This window comes from Notechis scutatus, chromosome 4 (assembly GCF_049901735.1).
Source record: "Notechis scutatus isolate UNSWTSFEM ecotype Mainland chromosome 4, rNotScu1.2, whole genome shotgun sequence".
Classification (NCBI taxonomy): domain Eukaryota; kingdom Metazoa; phylum Chordata; class Lepidosauria; order Squamata; family Elapidae; genus Notechis; species Notechis scutatus.
The window spans coordinates 110,288,004-110,313,391 of NC_142012.1; the positions used below are offsets into that span (position 1 = coordinate 110,288,004).

General features: G+C 37.3%; 2 protein-coding genes across 3 annotated transcripts; one reads left to right on the forward strand and one right to left on the reverse strand.

The window, feature by feature from the left end:
- The first annotated feature begins 1,802 nt into the window (after positions 1-1,802).
- On the forward strand, positions 1,803-14,011 carry C4H10orf88 (chromosome 4 C10orf88 homolog). 2 transcript variants are annotated; one of them, XM_087964378.1, is made up of 7 exons: positions 1,803-2,145; positions 2,176-2,628; positions 6,017-6,220; positions 7,579-7,651; positions 8,775-8,978; positions 10,224-10,684; positions 11,578-14,011. In XM_087964378.1, exons 2-7 carry the CDS (start codon positions 2,447-2,449, stop codon positions 11,798-11,800), a joined length of 1,347 nt encoding a protein of 448 aa, XP_087820504.1. In that variant the 5' UTR covers positions 1,803-2,145; positions 2,176-2,446; the 3' UTR covers positions 11,801-14,011. The 2 variants fall into 2 exon arrangements, with proteins under 2 accessions (XP_087820504.1, XP_087820506.1); XM_087964380.1 differs by lacking the exon at positions 1,803-2,145 and having other exon boundaries at positions 2,278-2,628; positions 10,224-10,440; positions 10,591-10,684.
- CUZD1 (CUB and zona pellucida like domains 1) lies at positions 12,885-22,829 on the reverse strand. The gene is made up of 8 exons (XM_087965680.1): positions 22,732-22,829; positions 21,095-21,303; positions 18,941-19,085; positions 18,120-18,343; positions 16,178-16,350; positions 14,955-15,340; positions 13,346-13,614; positions 12,885-13,054 (listed from the first exon to the last, which is right to left on the reverse strand). The coding sequence occupies exons 1-8, from the start codon at positions 22,827-22,829 to the stop codon at positions 12,885-12,887; spliced, it is 1,674 nt and encodes a 557-aa protein (XP_087821806.1).
- Between the last annotated feature and the right edge of the window lie 2,559 nt (positions 22,830-25,388).

The following is a 25,388-nucleotide window of genomic DNA, read 5'->3' on the forward strand; positions in this document are numbered from 1 at the left end:
GTTCAGAATAAACTTTTGCCTTTTTCACAATTTTCCATAGAACAGCCCAAATTAGCTTTCATTCATTTTTTTAAAAAAAAGTCTAATGAATCATGTAAGACAGGGGTCCCCAACCACGGTCCGCGGACCGCACCGTCCGTGGAACAAGTCCTACCGGGCCGCTGGTTTGTTAAGCCGCCATCATTTTTGATGAAAAAGTGCTTCCGGTGAGCTTTTCCGGTAGAAAGCTCACCAGAAGCACTTTTCATCAAAAAGATGGCGGCGCTGCTCTCCGGTGAGCTTTTCTGGGTAGAAAGCCATTTCTACCCGAAAAGCTCACGAAGCGCTGGCGCTATCTTTTTGATGAAAAGTGCTTCCGGTGAGGTCACCGGAAGCACTTTTTCATCAAAAAGATGGAGGCGCCCAGCTAATGCCGGTACCGGGCCGCGCCATAAAAAAGGTTGGGGATACCGGGCCGCGGCATAAGAAAGGTTGGGGATCACTGATGTAAGAAATGTCTTCTGTAGAAAATATTGACAAACTACAAAAGATGACAGTCTATAAAAGCAATTCAAAGCATATTATTTATTTAATAGTATATAGGTAGTCCTTGACTTACTACCACAATTGGGACTGGAAGTAGGAAACAGACTGAACAGATATTCTAATTTTGGGGAATGAAAGATATTATAAGGGAGGTGGAAAAGGGAAGATTTTTCTGCCTTCTTTTTCAAGTTCACCTGAAGGAATCCTTCCTGTTTTAGATTGGTCACTCAGCTTGAGTTTCTTGAGCTGTACAGTTTTCTGCTATTTAGACTGACAGCATTAAGTTTGATGAACTCGTATGCATTTTCATATTTTGTCCCCCTTCCACAATTGTCATTAAGCAGATTTAAATAACCAATGGTATTCCTGCAGTGCCAGAAATAATCAACTGATCTGAAGTACTGATATTTGCCCATGAATCAAAAAACTTACCAGTGGATTTCTAAAATACTCTTTCATTTCTTCCTGTTAGTTTTATCCCAGATAATTCAGCCCTTTATTTTTTATTCCATCCATTCTTTTGGCAACTCCTTGTTTAGCTCTTTATTATCTCCATTTTTCTAACTTTTAACCATATCATCTGATGAAAATTGTGTTTACAAGACATACTTATTCATTGTTAACAATGGTTTACTCAAACCAGTTTTATGAGTTTGCCTTGACTAATCAATGTTTGGTTTGTGCAACATACTAACATGAAAATGTCATGCAAACTCTGAAGAATTCTTGAAAAACTATTTTATAAAACTTCATTGGCCTAAGCATGACTTTCAATCAAAGTATTTCTACTTTCCGTGTGTTTGTTCTATAGCACTGCAGTTTCAGTGATCAAAATGTTGTGAGGGTTTTTAAAGCCTGAATGGCCTCTACTCCAGCCTTTGAAAGCCATTGCAAACAGTGTTGCATATCTGCACTATACATATAGTACAGATTTCATTCAATTTCCAAGGTTGCAACGGTGTTTTTTCAAGAGGCAACTGGACTTTCTTTGGAACAACCATGACCTGGATGACTGAGAATCGCCATAGCCATTCATTTTCAAGGGTTATGCAAATAAATTTCTGTTAAGTTTTCACATCAACCCAAGCCATAAAGCAGTCTATAATCCATGATTGCCTAAACTGGGCAAACCCTGACAATTCTTGTTAAGCAAATCATGGCTTTGTGCCTAACGTGAATCCATTTCCTTATATTCCATCTCTCTCTCTGCCCTTCCCTCACACACACACACACAAGCAAACAAACATGGAGCAGGACAGACCGCGCGTTGCAAACTTTTCATTACAAGGAAGACCCAGCTTTATAATCACTACCTGCAGGCAAGGGATGATGCAATCTTGGATTGTCTGAGAGAAGTATGGGCATTTTTTCATTTTTAGTCATGCCGGGCAGTTTAATTTTCCTCTCGAATACAGGAAACATCAGGAAAACATTTCCTTAAAAACATACTACATTATTTGCTCTGCACCCAGAACCTTAAAATAACCACGAGTTTCCTTCTTGGCTTCTATTGCCGAAGAGGGACTGGATGCAAAGACACTGTGGCTACGTTACAGCAATCAGCAAATGCCGGTCTTCTATTAACTCGACAGACAGTTGCAGGAAGCACAACTCCCCGGAGTTCTGCTTCCACTCAGCAGGGTGGTTGAGTAGCCACAGCACCAAAAGCAGGCGGGTCGCTCTACTGACAAATGAGCCGCGGCGCTATCACGTGCTTGTTCAACTCACTTCCTACCTATACCGAGGACAGGAGTCTCTTTGTCTATGGTTAAATTTGTGAGAAGGCGGAAGTTCCATTAAACATACGTCCGGTGAGCAACGCGTCCCTTGGACATTCAGTTCCGCCTTAAAATTACTCCGCCAGGGTTTCACCCCGGCCGGGGATGCTGTGTTACAAAGGCCCTTGGGTCTCTTACTGGCCATGGCGAGTAACAGGAGCAGCCTGACGGAGAAGCCCCAGGCTGGCTGGGACGACTCTGCCGGCGGCCCCCGCGTCTCGGTCGCCTGTTCCTGGGTGTGTCCGAGCGATCTGGCGAGTGTTCTCTGCGTCGTCCCGGCGGGTGAATTCGATGCGGAGGAGCTTTCGGAACCCGCCCCGAACGGGTGAGAAGGGCCTTTTGAGTCGGGGAGGGAAAAGGGGACCACTGAAGTGTAGCTAACGGCCGAGGAGTGGCCTGGTGATGCCAAGGCCTCCTCAGCAGGGTGGCTGAGTAGTTCTTTCCAGGCTCACATTTCTGAGTTCAGAATAGAATAGAATTCTTTATTGGCCAAATGTGATTGGACACACAAGGAATTTGTCTTGGTGCAAATGCTCTCAGTATACATAAAAAAGATACATTCATCAAGAGTCAAGAATCATAAAGTACAACACTTAATAATAGGGTAAATAAGCAATCAAATCATATTAGGAAACAGTCAATATAAATCGTAAGGATACAAGCGACAAAAGTTACAGCCATTACAGTCACAAGTGGGAAGGGATGGGTAATAAGGAGTGATGAGAAGGTTAATATGAGGATAATGCAGACTTAGGAAATAGTTTGACAGTGTTGAGGGAATTATTTGTTTAGCAGAGTGGTGGTGTTTGAGGAAAAAACTGTTCTTGTGTCTAGTTTTTCTGGTGTGCAGTGAGGAGCCCGTCATTCATTTAATTCGGGCATGGGCTGTGGCATGCATTCTGTAAATCGCGGCATATGGTTTACCTGGATGTGTGAATCCAATCTGTTGGGATTTGCTGGTTAAGCCAGGCTTCAAAAAAATAAAAAAATAAAACTTAAAACCATTGAAATAGAAGGACTGGATTTATTCATGGCACCAAATCTGGGGTTAGCAAGTGGGAACGGGAGGAGGAGAAACAATTGATGGGGTTTTCTGCGGCTCCCTCCCCAACATCTTGGAGCAGAACTGCTGACAATTAACTGTATGCTTTTCTTGCCCCCCCCCCTTCCCATTTGCTAACCTCAGATTTAGTGCCATGAGTGAATCAAATGTCCAAAAGTGAATTAATCCATTTTGAATTAAGCCTTATTGTGTGAAGGGTAAGGGGAAAATAGTAAGAAATAGCAAAATAAATGAAAGGCAAAAGATAGAAGGAAAATAAATTGAATCAAAACTAGTTTACATTTAATGTATCAGTCCAAACAATTCTGTGCAATCCATCCATCCATCTATTGCACCCATTCCTTTCATCGGCTTTTGGTTTTTTAACCTTCTCTACCTCCCTCTTTCTGAGTTCTCACCATCTGCATCCAGTCACAACTTTTTCGGGCTTACTTTTCTTCTGGACCTGTTTTATCTTCCTTTATTGATTTGTTTCATGTTTGGTTCTCATTCATTCTCTATACAAGTAGTTTTCATTTAATGACCACACATTCAGATATTATGACATTGAATAAGGTGACTCTCACTGGCCCTCATTGTTGTAGCATTCCTACGGTTGTATGATTGCAATTTGGGCTTTTGGCAGCTGACAATTAAAATGGTTGCAGCATCCTCTGTTGCATTACAATTTGAACCTTCACTCCTGGCTTCTGACTAACAATGTCTGTTAGGTATAACATTGATACCCAACAAGGTTTGGGTGGATAAATATATAAACTAAGGTATCATAGTTTAAGTGTTTGTAACTTTAAGCACCACACTGCATGTAATTAGCCAATTAAGGGTGCGGTTAGAAACTGCAATAAGAGGAAGCAGGAGAAAGCTTGCTGCTTACTGCCTACTGTCTTTACTGCCTACTGTCTTACTGCCTACTGTTTTACTGTTTACCGTTTGCTGTTCACTGTTTACTGCTGTTTACTGCTGGATACAACTGTTTATTACTGTTTTACTGCGACTGTCTACTGTTTGATCGTTCTACTGAATATCCAGCGTTATCCTCTGGAGAAAGGCATCGGAGGAGGAGAAGATATCTTTATCGGCTGATAAAGATATAGTAAGGACTATTATCTGGACTGAGTTAGTGAGTCTTACTGAATGGATATATTGTGAATGACATACGGACTGATTGACAATGCTTAAACTCTAACTGGATTAAAAACTATTTAAACTACAAACAGTGTTTGTGTTCAGTGTGTGTATACTCTAAAACCCTTCATCTCTCATTTGGCTGCCTGGCTTGACTGCTGCTGCATACTCTGCTAGGGGTTTATCCCCAAACACTAACAATGTCAATGGGGAATCTGGCAGGAGGTCGTAAATGACAATCATGTGATGTCACACCTAACAATATGGAGGATTTGCAACAATAACTGCCATTGTAAATCAGTACAGTCATGTGACATTGCTTTTTATGACTATGTTGCTTAGCATGGAGTTGCCAGCCCCAGTTACTGTTTGTTAAGCAAGGCCTTTGTAATCAAACAGTCTCAACATACTTGTTTAATATTGATAACTCATTTTTGTGTTCGGTTCATACTTATTTCATTAGTCATTCATTCTTGGTTGTGTAAAAGCTCCAGTGCAGATCCTAAAATAAGCTAGACAGATTTAAACATACACAAGATAAATAATAATCCACACTTATTTTAGCAAAGCAAAAATTCTCCTCCCCCCCCCCAACCACTTACTATACATATAAGGTATCCACAGTGTTTTTCTCCACTATCACCCAGTGCAATCCCTTGCTGTCAATAAGTTGATTTTAGTCTTTATCTTTTGTATCAGCCCAACACAAAAATGTTTAGATGTACACTCAAATCTATGTATCTTGTTCAGCTTCCCTGATTTGTTAACCTAGGGTTGCCAGCTCAGTTAAAAGTAGTCTTGATGATTATTCTTTTATACATATACTCATTTGCCGGAATCCATATTCTAAAAAATTGATGCCTTCGTCACACATACACATCCTCTAACCATTTTCCTTTACCACCGACTACTGCCTCATTCACTTATACACATTCAGATACATAAATATCTTCCTTTATTTTACCAAGTAAAACAAATAGAAAACATGAGATGGAAATAGGATGAGAAAGGATGGCTACGCATGAAGAGAAAGAACGAGAAAACAAAAGAGGAGATGAGCAGGAGAGGTAATTGACAGGGTAGAAAATGTAGAAAGTCAATGTCTTCAATGAAACAGAAATAAAGAAAAGCTGATGCTGTCCCTAGAGAATGAGGACTGTAGAAAAAATGTTTGGAATCCTTGGATAATAGCAGTTTTCAGTTCTTTTATGTATGGACGCCATACAGTTTTTGCTCTCAAGATTCATTTTCTTCTTTTCAGTAGTCCATGCTTCAGTTTTCTGAATCTAAATTTAGCCTCTCTTTTCAAAGGGTAGGAAAAACCACTTCTTCATGTATCTACAATAAAACTTTGAAGAGATAGCCATTTGAACACCTGTGTCAGATTTTAGCCATGGGATAAATATTTGGATTTTTGTCATGTACATTTGAAACATTTGTTTCCCAGAGGTACTGATTATTCAAATGAGTAATTAAATTACTCATTTACTTAAATTACTTAAAATAACCTTTCTCTCTTATTTAGTCAGAATGTTGTTGTTCTTGAAGAACAAATAAATGATGACGGTGTAATTCCCTGTTTACTGTACTTGCACTGTGATCCATGTGGATCTGAAGAAATTGTCAGTCTAAGTATTATAAGTGAAGCAAGGAACATGGAAGTCTACTTAGGAGATGAATACTATGGAACTGGAAGGGGAGAGCGAGTGTTTACTGTCAAACATGGCAGGTCAGTTGTTTGTCTTTTTTCACATTGATTTAGTCAATAATATAATGACATTATATTTAGTCTCGCAGGTAAGACTTCCAGAAATTATATATCAAATATTTTATTATTTATATGTCAGTAATGTGGCTTGATTGTTTTTTCTTATTCTCCATTCTTACTGGAATGTAGATTGCATTTTGCTAAGGTAGTCAAACTAAAAGCAACATTTTGATGATTGGTTAGAAAATTTTTGAAAGGTCTTTCTCCTAAAGAATCATGTTGGGATAGCAGGAATATAATAGATACGATATTAATAATTTGACATACTAATAGAGATCTTAACAATGTTTCATTTCATGAAAGAAAAAAAAGATTATTTAAACATGCTCAAATTATATAAGGAGAGGATAACTCTTATAGCTAGGTTGCTTCCAAGAGGTTTATTTAAAAATACCCTGTTTCTCCAACAATACGGCCTCCCCCAATAGGAAGTCCCAGCATGTTTTATAGGCATGAAATGAAATTAAGCCCCTCCCCCAAATTAAGGCCTATATTAAAACATGCGAAATGGGAATGGTGGGGGGCTTGCCATTAGGAAGTACTTTTGTTGCACACCCGGATATGGTGCTGCCTGCGTTGACCCCGATACGAAGTGCCCCACCAACGCCGAGGTCAACATCCAAGCCGTCGCCACCTGCCCGAAGATGCAAGGGGGGAATTAAGTCACTCCCGAAAATACGGCCTAGCCATTTTTTGGCTCAAAAAAAATAAGACCCGGCCTTATTATATGAGAAACACGGTAATCCTGGAGCAGACTTTTAATCATATATGGATGACTAACTTTATAAATTTATTTTTGATATTTTTCTCCAAAATAGCTAAAATAAACTATAAAGTTCATTGTTAGAGCTCCTGCTGAGCATTAAGCATTGCAATTTTCTCATTCATCTCACTATAGCTCTTAATATCTATTTTCCTGACCTTGTGATTTTTTGGGGGGAGGGGGGGACACCTTCAGTGGAATTCAGTGAGTACCACATTTGATAGAGGTACCCATTTAATAGAGGTACCTTCAGTGTTAACACTGAAGTGCTTGCCATGTACATAGAATTTATGGATTGTGAGTGGGGTTTTTAGTTTTTTTGCTATATTTAAGTAACTGCTTATATTATGCAGATTACTAAGAAAATGTAAGAGCTATTGAAAATTTCTAATATTTGAAAATGTACTAGTGCTGTCTTGTTTATTTGGACGTTAGAAAAATGTAAGTAGCATCTTGAAAAACATCAGTATTTCTTGTATTGTTCTTTATGAAAAACTATTTCATTGATGCAATATTTATAAAAAATTTACAATTCCTTTATTTTACTTTTTTCTAGCAAAGGTGACCAGGTTTCATTATACAAAAAATATCTTAAATTGGAATGTCCCACGGTTTCTTGTAAGATTAAGGTAGGTTATTACAAAAAAAAAAAAAAAAAACTCTTAAATTTTGGCTCATTTTTTAAAAGATAGTTTCAGGAGTTTTGCAGATTATTTTAAAGAGGGCCTTTGCAAAGCATGATAGTGTGCGAAGCACTCCTCCTGAAAGCATTGAAACAACTGTCTTGCAGCTTCTTTGAAAACTTTCTCCAGCTGAATGTACGTACTGTATGTGTATCGGTATACACAGGCAATACTTCTGAAACTGCAAATAAAGCAGCTGGACATGCACACCTGCAAACTGCTTGAGACAATATTTGAAGTAGTTGTACAGGCCTTCCAGTGATAGAGCTGATTTGAGAAGAGATGTGCTTTATAAAGAGCCTCTGTTGACTGCCTTGTACTACCCTAATGATGATAAATAAAATTATTGTGTTCCCTCTTACATTTCAGAAGTTGTAAAAAGAAGACCATTTCCTTTAATCTGTGATATTTTTCTTTCAGACATTTTGATTATAAGTAGTTTTTAATTATCTCTTTCTCTCTGTTTGTAAAGAAGATATTTAGAGATGGAAAAAAAGCAATATAGCACAAGTAAACTATGATAGGGAGACAGATTGATAACTTTTAGAAGCACCAAGGGTTTGCTCTGAAAAACTATTCCTTCCCAGTTTCAAATGTGCAATAAGCATATCTATCCCAGAACTTTCCTTAATTCTTTAACCTCCATCCCTGGCCTGACTCAGTATGCCTAACTAATATAAAACTGATCAGAGGAAAATAGAAAAGAGGTTCTCCATTTTTCAGAAAATAAAAGATTAGAAACTCATGTTACTGACATAATGGACATTTTGCTTTCAAAAGTTCTATAAGATGTAAGCTTGAAGTCACATGAGTGCAGAATCAAGAAACTAATCCTTCTTGAAATTGTGGATTTAATGGTATCTAATAACAAATTTTAATACAACTAATGTTTTGCTTCAACCTAGTATTATTAGCCTATTCTTACATTTAGTTATATCAGACCTATTATTAGCACCTGCATAAAGCTTACCATGAGAGTTAAGAGGAGAAAATTGGAGGTCATTTTTAAAGAGGTATCTTAAATTAATTGAATTGTTTCCTCAATTCACCAGAATTCTCTTTTCACTAGCTATTATCCATCAGTGAAAAACAAAGAGTACTCATCAATAAAATCATAGTACAAGTCCAGTCAGCCTGTGCAAAAACTGTGCCAAATGTTACATTAGGATCAGGAATAGACCTAGATAAAGTACAAACTATAATGGAATCAATGGGATCCAAATTATCACCTGGGGCACAACAACTCCTAGATATGGTTCGTTTTCAACAGAAGGTAAGTTACCATTTGCAAAACACTGTTCATAAAACGTCCTTTTTATGTGCAAGATATAGAAGAGACTGTATAATGTGGGATATTTATATTCTCAACTTGTATATTATTTGTGTGCTCTTAAGTAACAGAAATAAAGGCAGGTTTTGCCTTTCTAATGTCTCATAAAAAATTTAATTGTGTAGTAGAATTTCTTTTTATATATAGTGTTCCTTTACAGATTAATTATGTGGTCTTTTTGCATAGTGAAGATAGATAATTAGATATGTAACACAAAGTTGCATAATTGGTCTGGAAAGGTAGGGGATATATAAGTTGAAGTTAAAGTAACCCGTGAATCTTCCAATTAGACTCCAAACATAGATAAGCTCAGTTTTGCATAGTACTTGGGAGGCTACCAGAATCCAGAATTGTAGGATAGTCTAGAAGGAAAAAATGAACTGGGGGATGGCAAACAATTCCTATATTATTGCCAAGACAATTGCACTGGTGTTTCAGGTAGTCATACTATTCAAATGTGAATGTGGGTGTCATTTAATTGAAAGCTATGTAATTCATTAATTATCATGGTTCTAAGGTCTGGATCAATCCAGTAATGAAGAAAATAACTGTGAAAATGCAATTATATTCTGCTCTACCACTGTTACTCTCCTTTTCATTTGTCCTGCTCATTCCATAGTTAGCACAGTGTGAATTTAAGATAACAATGAAAAGAGCTATTTATACTTTCTTCTTGAAAGCTCCAAATTATTTATGTCCTATCAAAAATTATAGTAAAATAAAGCCAAGTTCAATACAATATTATCAAACAACCTGTTAGGCATGGACAATCAGATCTATACAACTCAATGAAGAATTCCATTAGTTACTTTCTTGCTCGTGCCTATTTCACAGGTCATTGGCAGTTTGCATCTGGGCCAAACTAGGTTCAACAACATTCAAGGGGGATTGGACCTTGCCCTGTTATGCCCACATAACAGTTCCAGACTAATTCCTGCTTGGTTCTTGCCCCTGGCTCAGTGAGTTTCTCTCCAACATAGCCAGGGTTAGCAGAAGCCAATGGGTTAAATATAGAAAATCGTTAGAAAAACAACACATTGAGCAAATGGTTTTCCAATAAGGGCATTATTCATCAGTTCAATATGAATCTGCAATATACAAAGAAATACTATTGAGATTAGAAATTGTACAATTGTTTTTTCGGATTATATATCTAATTAATGAGACCATGCATTTTATTTCTATTAGAATGGAATTTCTTTTGGAGGCAAGTTACAAACCATCTTAGGAGGAAATGGATTTGTGTATGGAAAAAATCATCCCATTGATGGATTGAAAAAGACCTCTGACTTTGAACGGTTAGACCACTTGCCCAACGGACCTTCTCTTTTAAAAGCTAATTTGGTAGCTAAAACAGTTGCAGAGGATTTGAATGCACACTCCAAGATAACCAGACAGATTACAGGTAATTTATTTGAGCTCCCTGGACTTCAGCCTTGTACTGTACATTCTGAAAGTGACTGTAAAGGATTGCTAGCATCGTTTTTTCAAGAACAAAGAAATGAAAATTCAAATATACCTAATTCCTCATTGCTGCTTCCACTTCTTCAAACAGTCTGTGGTCAAGTAGATCGTCTACCCACAGATGAAAAGGATAAATGTTGTGAAAACAAGTTTGCTTCTCAGAAAGATGGAATTCAAACTGTTGGGTGAGTTTGTATTGAAAAAAAATATCCATTTTTAAAATTGGGCTCAAAATGCCTCTTTGAAAAAACGTAGACTTTACCCAGGCAGTTGAACTAGGTAACTGTTAACAAAACCTGAGTTTGAATTTACCTGGGTTTTTTAATACATTAAAGTTGAGGGCACTCAAATTACTAACTTCTGAATGGTTCACTTTCCATAAATATTTGCACTCTGATAGTAGGAACTATACAAAAGATTAATCAGTTGAATTTGAAAGATAGTTCACTATGCAGATATTTTCTGAATATTTACTGTTTTAAGATACTGGCATGATATCACGGAAAAGAAAGATATTTATTTGCTTATTCAGTTTATATGGGTGCCCACTTATCAAATGATTCTGAGTAACTCACAGTGTTAAGAACTCGAAATAATACATCAGTAATAAAAATCCAACAAACTTGTAGAAGCACACTATAGCATTGGGTACAATAATTCACAAAATTCATATTGAAACAGTGTCCTCTTCCAATTCCAATGTAATGTAATGGTTACTTTATCTGTACTCAAATGCTGAAGAATTGTATGCCTCTGTATCCATTAAGGGGCTATAACCATATTTTACTTGCTGACTTACCAGAGGTATTTGATTGACTTAATTTAATAAATCTTCTTCTCATTTGATTAAATTAGTGGTAGATGATACTGCTTAATATTTAAAAACACACATTTAAGATTTCTAAATTATTAGTATGTGTACTATTAAGTAATGTTAGCTTTGGAAGATTTTCAGATTTTGATTGTTCATTGTCAGATATTCTACTAGAGTATTTGTAAAATTCATGCTACTTAGGGTACATAATTTATACTTTTGGATAGCATAGATCAGTTTTTGGTTGTTTGCATTTTTTTGCAGTTTAGAACAGAAGCATATTTGTCTGTATTTGGAAAAGTTCATGTCCAAAAAGATTGACGTGACAGAGAAGAGATTAATGGATTATATTGACCTACGTATGCAAAAACTTCAAGAACATGTTGATAATAAACTTGCTTCAATCATGGATTTGGTTAATAATTTCAATATTGTTTCTCAAGAATGTGATCCTTTGAAAGAAGGAAACACAGATGGGAAGAGGTAGGAAATCCTTATAAAAATCAAAGACCTTAATATGTTTTATAAGAGTGGGTCTGTATTTTACAAACTTTTTGCTTATAAGCTTGTAAACATTTACATCTCAAATTTCGTACTTTTTCTGTAATTTTTCAAGTATGATGTGCTAATGTTAATTGTTATATATCTGTAATGTGCATAATAAGTATTTTTTACATTTCAGAATATTTTCTACATCTACTTATGACCTATTTATTTGTAACTATTTAAAAATTAGTCTGGGGCATGATAAATGTCTTACTAAATTATTTTGAAACATTCTAAATGTTTCAAAATAAGTGCTTTGTAGCTTTATCAACATTTAACAATATTTTTATAGTTAAGTGTAGGGTAATTTCACATAAAATAAATTATATCCATTCATTCTGGGTTCTAAATAAATCTTAGAAAAAAGCAGATTAATTAAGGGAAAGGAGTCAGTGTATTTCATTGGCACATTCTGTATCTGGTCTTGTTATCCATGTAGAACTTCTAGATATTTCAAAATGTATTTGCTCTGATCTTATTTTGTATATATTTATCTCTATTTGACAACGATTCATGGGTAAATACACATATGATGAATTTTTGTAGTACAGCAATAGAATCAAATGATTTCTGACATCAAAAACTATTTTTTCTCTATGATTTATTCATGTATACTTTAGTACTTTCCTTGAATGATTGTGTATTAATACATAAACAAGGTTAAAGGGTTTGCCTGAAAATAAATTTAACGTGAAGGAGTTCATGGAAGGAGAATATTCCTGGCCGTTTTCTTTCCCACAGCCATCTGTGTTTCCTGAAAAATTCACCAGAAGGAAAAAGATGGGGGAAGAGAACAATCATATTTATGACCATAGGTTTCCTCAATTTCTGTTTCCTTTTTTTGGTATCTGATGTAACTGTGTGTATGTGTGTTTTGTATTTGGCTATTTCCCTTCCAGATGTGTTTAATGCTATAATTCATTTATCTTAAATGAAATTATCCTTTAAGGAAAAATCATGGAAAGACGACAGAACATTCCATTCATATCTCTGTAGATGAAAAGCGAGTCAGGTGAAGATCCTTGTTAGTTACTCAATTTCTGGTATCTGTATCCAGTTTCTCGAGTAATGAGACGCTTTGCTGCTAGACCAACCAGGAGTACTGTGTTTGTAGCCAACACAATAAATGCAAGGATATATAGGGTCTGGGGCTGTGCATTAAGACTTTCTTCTGGATAAACTTCACTGGAAATGGCTGAATATAAAAAAACAGAAGACAAAGAGGTTAAAGGGTCTTCACAAATTCCAAAATCATGGAACAATAGAATAAAATCTGTAAAATTGTTGGCTATAATTTTTTTAACCGGTATTTTATGACTGATTGGGTAGAGATGGAGATACTGGCAGTTCTGCTTGTCTGTAGTTCAGTGGCAGCATGCTTTGATTGCTATTTATAATACTGAAAGTGCTCTTAAACAATTCGCAAAAAAAAAAAAAAAACCTGTTAAATGTACTGATGTAATCAACTCCAAGAAAACATTCTCACCTGAGCGATCTATGGAACTTTCTTCTCTTTTCAGTCTGAGGGGTCCAATCACAGCATCGCCTTTCCATTTGTAGGAGGAAATCTCTCTCTTATGCCGAGAAACGCAACCTTTGGTACAGCGAGAATTAGAATCCTTGCTGTCACAAATTAAAACTTCACAGCGAAGATAAACGGATGGGTAATGTTTTAGAAATCTGAAGGACCTGAAGCTGAATCTCCCGTAATGCTCAGTGATGGGATAGGCCATAAAAGTATCATCCTTAGTGCAGCTGAAATAGAATTTTCAGATTATTTTATCATGATTAATAATATGCATTGATATATTATGCTTATCAGAACTGTAAAAGTTCAAGAATGGGTTCTTTTAAGGCAAAAAAAGTTTCAGTCCTACATCTATTTCTTTCCTTTGGCACATGGATTCTTTCAATCTGTAGTTACCCCTCTTATATTCTGTCCAGAAGGTTACTCATGTTAGTCTGTTGCATGTGTACAATAAAGCCATGTGAGATGTATTACAATTTATATGCTTGTAGTTATTAATCTATTTTATCAAATGCCTGGAGTCTTTTGAGCAGATTATTAAATATATGTAAAGGTGAATGAATGGCTATAGCCACACTGTACCACTTTTGTTTATAAACAAAAGTCGTACTTACTGTGTTTCCCTGAAAATAAGACCGAGTCTTTTAAATTTATTTTTATACATATACATATACATACATACACACACAAACCAAAAGACCCATTAGGTCTTATTTTCAGGAGATGTCTTATTTTGCAGGCGCAACGGCTTACAGGGCTTCCCAAGACAGACACAGTTTTCACCTGGACGGAGAAATGCGGAGGCTCTAAGCTTTGTCTGCTTGTAAATGGGACGCTTTGAAACAGAGCTAATCGCTCTGTTGCGAAACGTCCCATTTGCAAGCAGAGAAAGCTTTGTCTCCCTGTAGGCAAAAAGTGATGGTAGAGCCAGGCAGAGGCATGGGGGGAGGAGAGGCAGGTGATGACAATGTGCTGCCCACTCCGTCCCACCAACTCTTGGCTTACTCGTGCCAGGCAGGCACCCGCACAGAGCATGGAGATTGTCTGCCTCGCCTTTTGTGCCTCTGTCTCCGCCTGCTGCCGGTGCCACAGCGTGAGCCTCCCGTGAGCCGTGCAGTCACACAGCACATCTGCATCGCCTGTCCCCCACCGCCTCTGTCTCAGGGCTCAGACTTACCTGCACTGCACCAAGGGGTCAGCTGGCTGCAGTGGCGGCTGGATACCGTCGGCCCCCCATACACACCATCTCTTCTGCTGGCCACGCCCATCCCCTAGGCTTATTTTTGAGGTAGGGCTTGCTTATATTAGGCCCACCCCCCAAAAAATATCAGGCCAAGGCTTATTTTGGGGGTGGGTCTTATCAGGAAAACACGGTACATGCCATTCAGATATCCAGATATCTTTAAACAAGCAATGTATGTAATACAGTATGAAACCTTTGTCCTATTTTACCTTTTGTCCTATTTTTCCTCTATGAGGGAAATTAACATCAGTTCTATTTATTGTAATACAGCTCAGTTTATAGTTGCAGTAAACCCTAGTTGTAATTAACAATGAATATACTTACCCACTTTTAACTAAATCATAGTTTGGTGATTTAGAATTAAGATCTGGAGATGCAGTGCAAGTATCCACAAACACTACCAGATTTGGATCACTGGAATGTAGGCTGATCTGTGCATAGAGCATTTGGTTCAAGTCAACAAAGTAGGGATTTTCAAATACTGGTTTGGAGAAGGAGTCTGTTTCATAGAACGACATGCTGAGATTGTATCTACCTACAGTCGTTGTGTTGTCTAAATGTTCACTTTCTGTTACATACACAATTTCTACTGTTGAATTGTTTTCCATTATACATTTTACAACAATTTCCACTTTCTTTTGGCGGGTGATCATAACGCCCACTGGCAAGGCAGTTACAATATTGCTATATGAGATGCTTTGACCTTCAGTCTGCCAAAGAAAGAAAAGAAGATATTTTTTTAAATGGTACAATGTTTCAGGAGACAGAAACAATGTTTCTGAGTTACAAATAAAGCGTCTAAGTTTTTATAATCTCTAATTATAAAATTATAGTTAAGTATTTTGTTTAAATGTAACAACCAGTAGCAATGAAATCATATATGATAATACATTGAAGAACATTGGAAAAGTATAAGTTTTCTCTAATATCAGTTTCTTTGATACTACTGCTTTTGCCATTTGAAAACTAAGAAGGTATCTTGAAAAAAAAATCAGCATTTGAATTCTGTAAAAGCATAGGACATTAAATGAAGCAGGCTGTTGCCAGTAAATAAAACTACAAAGGAAACCAATGAGGTGTATGCAGTCCATTTACAGCTTTGATCTCTAGTTTCAGGATTGTAACCACTTTGTAAGTTCCATTAATTTTAGTGGGATCTGGTGTAAATGCTCCGCATATTTTGCATCCTGTTTGATGCTTCCCAACTATCTCTATACTCATGGGGTATTTTTTATTTTACTTACTTATAGCTTGATAGCATTCTTTTTTATATTGAGTTGTGTAAAAGCAGAGTACAGAGATATACAACTATATTGGACTCATTTAATATTGCATGCCATTGATGGGTTTAAATCTAGGGATAGCATATGTGGAAACAAGTAAAATAGAAAATCTGATAACCAAGAAAGAAACAAGTCCAGTACGGAAAACTAACTGATGTCAACTCATCGTCATCTTGATTTTTTTCAAGCCTGATTAGTGACTCTACTAAAAGCAACTACAGCTTTGGAAAAAAATAAATGAATTCACAGAAAGACAAATGTTACCTTTTTAATTGTTCCACAGCTGTTGATTGGAAAAGAAAATATCACTGGGTTGTAAGAAGTAGGCTTGCAAGTTTGGTTATTTAGAGATAAGAAACTTGCATTATAGTTGAGTGAAGCCAAGTAAAAATTACTGAGAGTAATTGTCATCCTGTCTGAAGAACAACTGAGGGATGCTAACAGGAAAGAAAAAAAATAGAATAAAGTCATGAATAATACAAATTTTTTGTCAAAGGAAGAAATATGTGACTGCTATTGCCGATGGATAATACAAATTTTTTGTCAAAGGAAGAAATATGTGACTGCTATTGCCGATGGATTTGAAACCAAGTGATAGAGATTAGAAAATTGTTTTGTGTGAAAAAGAGATCATTTCTTTTTCATTTTGTGTCAAAACCAAAACATCTCTGACAAGTAGCATCTAATCAAGACTTTGTTGAAAAAGCTAAGTAGTGTTAAACAGGTTTATATATAAATGGGAGATCCCCAGGGAAGCCTGGTTCCATGGCAAAATAGTAAAGTAAAACAAATAGAAAACTGACTATTACTATCACTTTGGAAATGTTTTGAGCTTGAAGCACTTCCAAAATGGTGAAGAAAAATATTAAAACTATTTCTTTGAGTGTAAGCAAGATATTAGCATATGATACTGGGCGTTGATTCTGAAATGTATATTTCATAACAGCTGCTCTGTAAAGAGAGTAAAAAAAAATAAGGTTCAAGGTACATCATCATTGTTCTCTGTATGATGTTATAATCCTGCAGGCAGAGATCCCAGCAAAGCTCCATACTTTCAACGTGTGGTTTTTTTTTTAGGATTTCTCATAATTGCTGTTTTTTGAACTAACTTGAACTTTAAAAAAGACCCACAAAACATCTGCTGGCTGGTGTTTTAATTGTAAATTGTAAATTGTAATTAGCTGTATGTGACCTTGGATATTTATTATTTAAATTATCTAAATATTTGGTTTTAACTTTGCATACTGCCCAGAGTCATTGCTGTGACATTGCTGTGGCAGCTATATAAATTGTATCAATAAATGATCTTACATGTCATCAGGCGTATATAATTATAGTCAGGCATAGCTGTATTGAGAGTTAGTATGATGTGATGGATAAGGAAATCAGGAGATGGTTGCTTGCTAATGTTGGAGAGAGAGAGAGACTGACTGACCGACTGACTGACTGACTTTTGGCTTCATGTAAGGGAAGCAGCAGAAGTCTTTCTTTTTCTCCCCCAAACTCCGCCAGAAACGAGTCTTTGCTGGCATAGCCTCTTGGAGCAGGATGCCTTGCAGGGTCCCAAAGTCTCATTTCTGGCGGAGTTTGGGAGAGAGATAGAAAGACTTTTGCTGCTTTCCTTGCATGCAGCCGAAAGCAGAAGCAGCCCAATGGCCAGGCCAGGTGTGTGGGGTGCATGGGGCAAGTTCCCCCCTCCCCCCTCCCCTCACTACCTTGTGTTGTTCGCAATGCAAGCGACGCAAGCTTTGTGTTCCCGCGCAGCCTGGATTGTTTGGTGCGGTGCTTTGGGGGTGACATTTCTCTGTGGACCACAAAAATTTTCTTGTGGACCACCAGTGGTCCCCGGCCCATCAGTTGGTGACCACTGCTTTAAGCCCAAGGAAACAAGCAATAGTAAATCAAAATCCTGCCAAGAAAGTCCTACAGGGGCTTGTTTAAATACTACCCAGGAATCAACACTGACTTGAAGGCACAAAATAAAAAATAGGAGTAGGAATCTTTGATGATGGATAAAATATCTGAGTGTGCTTGTGCCTATGTTAAACTAGTCATAACTTGAAATAAGGACAAAATCCTTGCCATGTTTCCAAATCTAGAAAAGATGTCATAAAGCAGATTTATATACGAAACATCATTGGAAGAATGGATCTGTATTTGGTATTCCCTTTCCATATCCGTATAAATCAGTATAAATCAACCTCACTGGACTTACTGTTCGGTTGTGATATTGGTGTAGTAGTGTAAAGAGCTGAAAAGCCCCTGTAAGAGTTAGCATAGTCCGTTGACATCACAATTGTCATAGCATTAGATGAAGACTTAAATGTTGGCGTTGAGTGACCACACATTTTTTTGATTAAAGGAGAATTGGACGTTGGACCATCAAAAATGGCGAGAAAATCATATCTGCAGTATTCATCCATTTCTAGCCTGGACACAGACAAAAACAACAGTTTTTTATACTATTATTTCCATACCACCTTTTCTCATTTATCTTCATTTATCCTTAGAATAACTTTGGTTCCAGGTTTTCCCCAGTCCTAGTTTGGGCAGTCTTAACTTATTCTCCATGTTAGTTCTATGCCAGATAATACCTTCTTGACTTTGTGGGACTAACTTTCATAAGTGTTTGGATGCTGGCTGCAGAAGCTAAATGGATGTAAGGTCTAGGTTGGATTTAGGCAAATGTTTCCAAAATGTATATAATTCATGAATCAATGTATTATAGTGATTATTATAAAATGGGGGACCCAAGAATGAATGAAAATAGGAAATAAAGAGCATCAGTTTGGAAAAAGGTGACGGTCAAATATTAGTTTAAGATAAGCATATGGTAATTATTTTGCTAAAATCCCACTTTTCCTTTATTGAATGATTTTTATTGAGATGCCATCATATGATTCTGCCTATTTTTAAATGCAAGGTTAATCTGAAAACTTATTTGAGCTTATTTCTTTATTTATAAATTTTAACATTTCATACTCTGGCCAGAATTTGAAACACATATGTAAACCAAAATGTACTTACAGTATATCCTTGAAAATTAAATTTATTTGGGTATATGGTTCTGTTTCTATATGCCAGACACAATATGTAAAGGGTAGGTGTTTCTTGGGGTAATTTGGGCTGTTGAATGTTCCTTCTGGGCCAGTAAAGTAACCTCCACATTTGGCTTTAGAAAGATTAAAAAAAAACACTACATCAGTACGCAGAAAATACAACATAGTTTGCCATTCTTCCTGTTCCCACCCTTTGCCAGTGGAAGGATTCAAGCTGTTTAGAAATTATGCAATTGCCTTTATTACCTTTACAGTAATCCTTAGGGTTCAAGTTTAGATTTTTTAAAAAGATTATACATGCAATGTGGAATTAATAGAGCTTCCGCTAAATTTGTGTGCTGATCATAGAGGGATTGGCCATAAACAGATTGAGCCCCTGTGGGGCCTATGCACAATTGTTTGGTATTCGGTTACAAGAACTCATGTTAAAATTCAGAGTCACAGTCCCAACAGGCTGTAAAACACTTGCGGCTGATGCAAAATATCACACCGCTTCCCGCATTCACATGATCACATTTTGGACACTTGGCAATCTGTTCACATTTACAACTAGTTGCCAAGTGCCCAGCAATCATGTAATCATTTGCAAGCTTCTCTGCTGGCTTTTCAGGAAGTATATAAGGAAGCTATTGGGGTAGATTGCAAGTGGAGGCAACATTGGATTTGAGGTCCGTTCCTCCCGAATGGTATCCTTCCACATCAGAATGGGCTGCACATATTGTAACAACTGGTTCGCCTAGTGCAGAACCAAAAAATGTGAGCACGCATGGTTGCAAAAACACAGGGGTTTCCTGCACGCAGCAGCTGTGGCGAGTAGAGCGGGTAAGGCGCGGAAAGAGCCGGGCTGTGTGGGTGGGAAGAGCGAGCCAGATATATAGGACAAGATAGCACCGGGGTGGGTGGACGGGCCCAGCCCATGGTCGGAACTACCAGTACAGGCGAGCCAGTCTGAACTGGCAGCAGCACACCACTGTTCCACATGCTGGAGGAACAGATCTTAGATCTAGTAAAAATACTAGTGAATGCCTGCATTTCAGGCCTTTCAAAACACTGGTATTCCATAATACTTTCTACTTCGCTCTGGAAGGATTGGAAAGGCTCCATAGGGAAGGGGAAAATAGCAATAGCAGTTAAACTTATATACTGCTGGATGGAAGGCTAAGTCAACTTTGAATCAGTCAGATTCAAACTCCTGGCAGAGAGTAAAGTCAGCCTGAAATATTGTATTTTAACCACTGTGCCACTCTCACTCTGGCATTTGCTAGACACAAGCTTTCGCTAGCACTTTTGCTGGATTTGAGGTCTGTTCTCCAAGTGAGCTGACAGATTTCCCCTCCAGAGGGGAACTTCTTCAATGTGCTGGAGGAATGAACCTCAAATTCTACCGGTATGAAAATGCTAGCAAACATCAGCATTCTCACAATCGCTGTCCCTGGTGGGGTGGAGAGAAGGCCTGGGACTGTTATACTCGATATAACAACTGCAGTCATGTGGCATCTCAGTGACAGCTCAACGACCAAGATTTCAAGCTAGGGGTGGGATTCTACTGGATCGGGCGAACCCCTTGTTCCTATGTTCAGCTAGCTCCAAACCGGTTTACTGCAATGAGGAAGTGGGCCCGTCCACCTGCCCCTGCTCTTTCCTGTGCTTTATGCCTTTGTCTAGAGCCCAGCAGACTCACGCGGCAAAGTGGTTTGCTGCGCCTCCGCTGTTTTCTTCACAGAAGCTTCAGTTGAAGGTAAGTATGGGCTTGCCTTTTTAAAATGCGGAGTGCGCGTGCGCGATCACCAAACCGGTTGTTATACCGGTGGAATTCCACCCCTGTTTCAAGCCCAATTGTCATAAATGAAGGACTACCTGTAAGGTGGAAATCTCTCTGGTATTGAGTATATACAGAGTATATTGAGTATGTACAGACTTCTTCAAATTCTCTGTACTCAAGTATTTTTACTTCATTTTTAACTCACTTTTCAATTAAGAATTCATCATAGCTATGAAAAGCTAAGTGCAATTTTTATAGATTCAAACAATTCTACAAAAGTGTCATCGATCAGTTTCTATTCTATAACTCCCAGGCGATTCTGGATGGAGATCTCCCACCCATCTTCTGTGGATGACTTACGTGTATCTGGTGAAATATAGTAGTAAAATGCATGGATCTTTCGTGTAAAATTTGTGGAGCCTGTTGATATGCGAAACGTTAAAGCCGAAGATGATGAGTGAAATGCGGAGTCTTGAGTATGGCATATTCTTCCTAAGACAGCTGAATTTGTTGAGGGACCATCATATATTTCAATATGTTCTTCGTCACATGAGGACAGTGGGCTAAATCTAAGAGAAAAAGAAGATTGGTTTTTGTATGTGTTGGTATTAATGAAATCCCATGATAAAACAAAACAATCATGCAATCTTCTGATGATTGAAACCAAACCAAATATTTGCACTAAGCTTCCATTATAGCAGTACAGTATCTCCCTCCTGCAAACATTACACAGGGTCTCCAAATCCTGGCTTTATATAATTGTGTCATAATTCTGCCGTCTGAGTCCTTTGTCACTGAAAAAAGAAAGACACCCTGCACAAATGATGCCTATATAGGTAGTTCTCGACTTACGACTATAATTGCACCCAAACTTCTAAGCGAGATAGTTGTTACGTGAGTTTTGCCCCATTTTACGACTGTTGTTGCCACAGTTAAATGAATCACTGCAGTTATTAAGTTAGTAACATGGTTTTTAAGTGAATCAGGATTTCCCACTTACTTTCCTTGCCAGAAGTTTACAAAAAATGATCACATGAATTCTCCCTTCATCTTTGCTTACTCACGATCTTTGTGCCAACCTGGTTTGTTGCTTGTGTCTGGGTCAGAGATGGCAAAACTATGACTGTGGGTTACCTCAAGATTAGTCTAGCTGGGGGAGGGGTATTTCTCTCTCTCTCTCTCTCTCTCTCTGTGTGTGTGTGTGTGTGAGAGAGAGAGAGAGAGAGAGAGAGAGAGAGAGAGGAGCAGTCAAGTTAGGCATTTTCTAAATATTTGATGCACTGAGTCCAAAAGGTGTAGTATATATTGGAGGTGGCCCTTTGAGAGCTATATGCAACTAAATTTCATTTTAAGGTATGCCGATTAGTGGATATTCAAAGTGACAATAAAGTTAATCTAAGTGTTCCATTATTTTCTTTCTCGGGTTTTTTCCTAATGCTACCCAAGCTAAGTTGCTTTGGTTTTTCTCTGTTGTCCTTGGTGCATTTGTGTGCATCTATGGCTTGTGTACTTCACAGCTTTTTTTGTTTCTTTGGTCTATATGGCTAGATTTAATAATTTGATAAGGCTGAATTAGTTCTATATTAACACTGTATGGATATATTTTTACTTTCTTCAAATGTCATTCATTTAATCATTCTATATATTCCTGCCTGGTTTTATTAGCACTGTTAATAGTTGTACATCATATCTTCTAGTTATTATATTTCACCAATAAAACATTTTAAAAAACAAAATTTTATTTCTTGTCTTTCCAGCTTTTGAGGTAAATCTACAAATCTCTCTTCTATAGATCTCCAAATCTGATTTCTTTACTGACTAAACAATGCCTAACAAAGTCCCACTCCCCTCTCTTCTCTTAATCTCACTCTCTAGTTAACTTGCCATTTCCAAGGATCTTCTTTCCTTTGCATCTTGTTACTTCCAGTTTGCGATCTAGTGCAGATACTGGTTGCTTATCTAATTTTTCTGGCAGAATTCATACAAAGAATACTTACTCGACGTAAGAAAAAATAAGTCGAATGGTTTGGTTTGTATCCCTTTCTCCCTTTATTTCCCAGATGCAATTTTCACTTGCGTTGAGTTGAATTGGCATTGCTTGATAATTTTTCATCAGTGTTTTCACACATGTTGTGTTCCGTTCTATAAAACCAGCATTAATCTCAGTAAAATTTTATAGAGAAATTTTGACTGAAAACTTTTGGCAATTACTTACGTAAATATAGAATTCCCATAAAAGCATCTATATATTTACATGTTCCTCACTGGAAGTAGTTAGTAGACTGAAAAGATAGGACTTTCACTCCATTTATGTTTTGGTTTCTATTTTACCCAGGTTTTTTTGTTAATTTTCAATGATCAATGTTTTACCTTTTTAATATTTTAATGAAGTTATAAGCCACTGAGAGTCATTCGACAGAGACATAAATAGCATATAAATGTAACAAGTAAATAAAGTTTAAATGTGTGCATTACACTTTGTCTTACATAAGAGAACAATGTAACCATTACAATATTTTTATAAACTATAGTGATAGTGATGTCAATAAAAGAACTTATCAAATATATAACATTTTGAATTCATTTACAAGAATGAAGACTATGCTTAAAATATAGTTTCATAATTTAGGCAAAGATTGATTTCGAAGCCACTGCACATTAACTAGATATATATATTAGTTTAACTTTTGTTCTAGTTTTCCATACCTTGTAACTTAAGATTTTGTTCAGCAAAACTCAAACCAAATAAAAATGCCAAGAAGATTGTTGCAGAAGCATATTCCCTCAGTGTAGACATTTTGCTGTGAAATTGTTAATGCCTTTCAAGGCCTTTTATATCTTTGCTTATTTCACAATCATTAATGTCTGAGTGCAATTTGGAGATGTACGTGAGAAAGAACCAGGTGCGAACATTATGGATTTTGCATACTATAGATTTTTTGAAGATCGGAATAAACTATTTATAGTTACCATGTAACGTCCGAAAAGCTGGATTTTTTTTAACTATTTGCCTTAATTCATTCAAAATCTACAGGTCTACAATTTCATAGATGGACAAATCCTAAAGCTCAGATTCCCTAAGAGTCATGGTTATGCAATGAAGATTAAAAAGTCTGAAAGCAGATTGTATGTTGATCCAGGTTATTGGTTGAACTAGTTTCTAATACAGACAGTTCTCGACTTACAACAGTTGGCTTAGCGGCTGTTCGAAGTTACAATGACACTGAAAAAAGTGACTTATGACCGTTTTTCACACTTACGACTGTTGCAGCATCCCCATGGTAATGGGATTTACATTCAGACACTTGACAACTAAGTCACATTTGTGCAGTGTCTTGAAGTCACACGATCCCCTTCTGCAACCTTCTGACAAGCAAAGTCAATGGGGAAACCAGATTCATGCAGCAACTGTGTTACTAGTTTAACAATTGCAGTGATTCACTTAACAAACATGGCAAGAAAAGTCATAAAATGGGGCAAAACTCACTTAACAAAATTCTCACTTAGCAACATAAATTTTGGGCTCAATTGTAGTCCTAAGTTGAGGACTACCTGTATAAGAAATTGTCTTTTAAAACAACCCACTGTGGATGCCTTTTTGTTCAACAGTTTTTCCTGTAGTAGGGTCCCAATTAGATATTTCCTCTCCAAACTTCATTTGTACTACATAGCATTATGAATAAGAATTGCCCCATTTTAGCATAAGAACCCATGAATCTTTGCAGGATTAATGGTTTATTGGAATGTGCTTAAAGTACATTAGATATACAAAAGAATACTTCATCATTAATAGTTGTTGTAAATGATTTGAAGTAATATATACAGGTAGTCCTTGACTTACAACCACAGTTGAGCCCACAATTTATAAGCGAGATAGGCGTTAAGTGAGCTTTACTCCATTCCATGATCTTTCTTGTCAGAGTTGCTAAGTGAATCACCGCAGTTCTTAAATTAAGTAACATGATTGTTAAATGAATCTGGCCTTTGCTTGTCAGAAGTTCGCAAAAGGGGATCCCATGATCCTGGGACACTGCAACCATTGTGAATATGAACCAGTTGCCAGGCATCTGAATCAGTGGCGGGATACAAATTGTTCTACCACCGGTTCGGTGGGCATGGCTTGGTGGGCATGCTTTGTCTAATGCAGGTGTGCAGCTTTCCCCATACCAGCTGAGACCTGCAGCGCCAATCAACTGAGAGGATAAGAAGGGAAAAGTGCAGGGGCGAGTGGGAGGGCTGATCCTGCGCTTTTCTTTTCTTTTCCCTCTCAGCTGATTGTCCAGAGGATTTTTTTCCTCCTCTTAGTTGATCGTTGGCTTTTTTTTTTTTTTTTTTACTACCGGTTAGGCTGAACCGGTCCAAACCGGTAGCATACCACCACTGATCTGGATTTTGATCATGTGACCATGGGATGCTGCAACGGTGCTTCAGTGCTGTTGTAACTTTGAACAGTTACTAAACGCACTATTGTAAGTTGAGGTTTACCTGTTTTGTCAAAGAGGTGAAGCAAGACTTCTTTGGAACAGACTTCCCAATAAAGCCTGTTGTATTTGTGAACCCTCACTTCATCTGATATGTCACTTTCATGCTATGCTCAATCACCAGGGCACAAGCCTCATCCTTTATGCCCACCTATTATAAGTAGTGCTCTTTT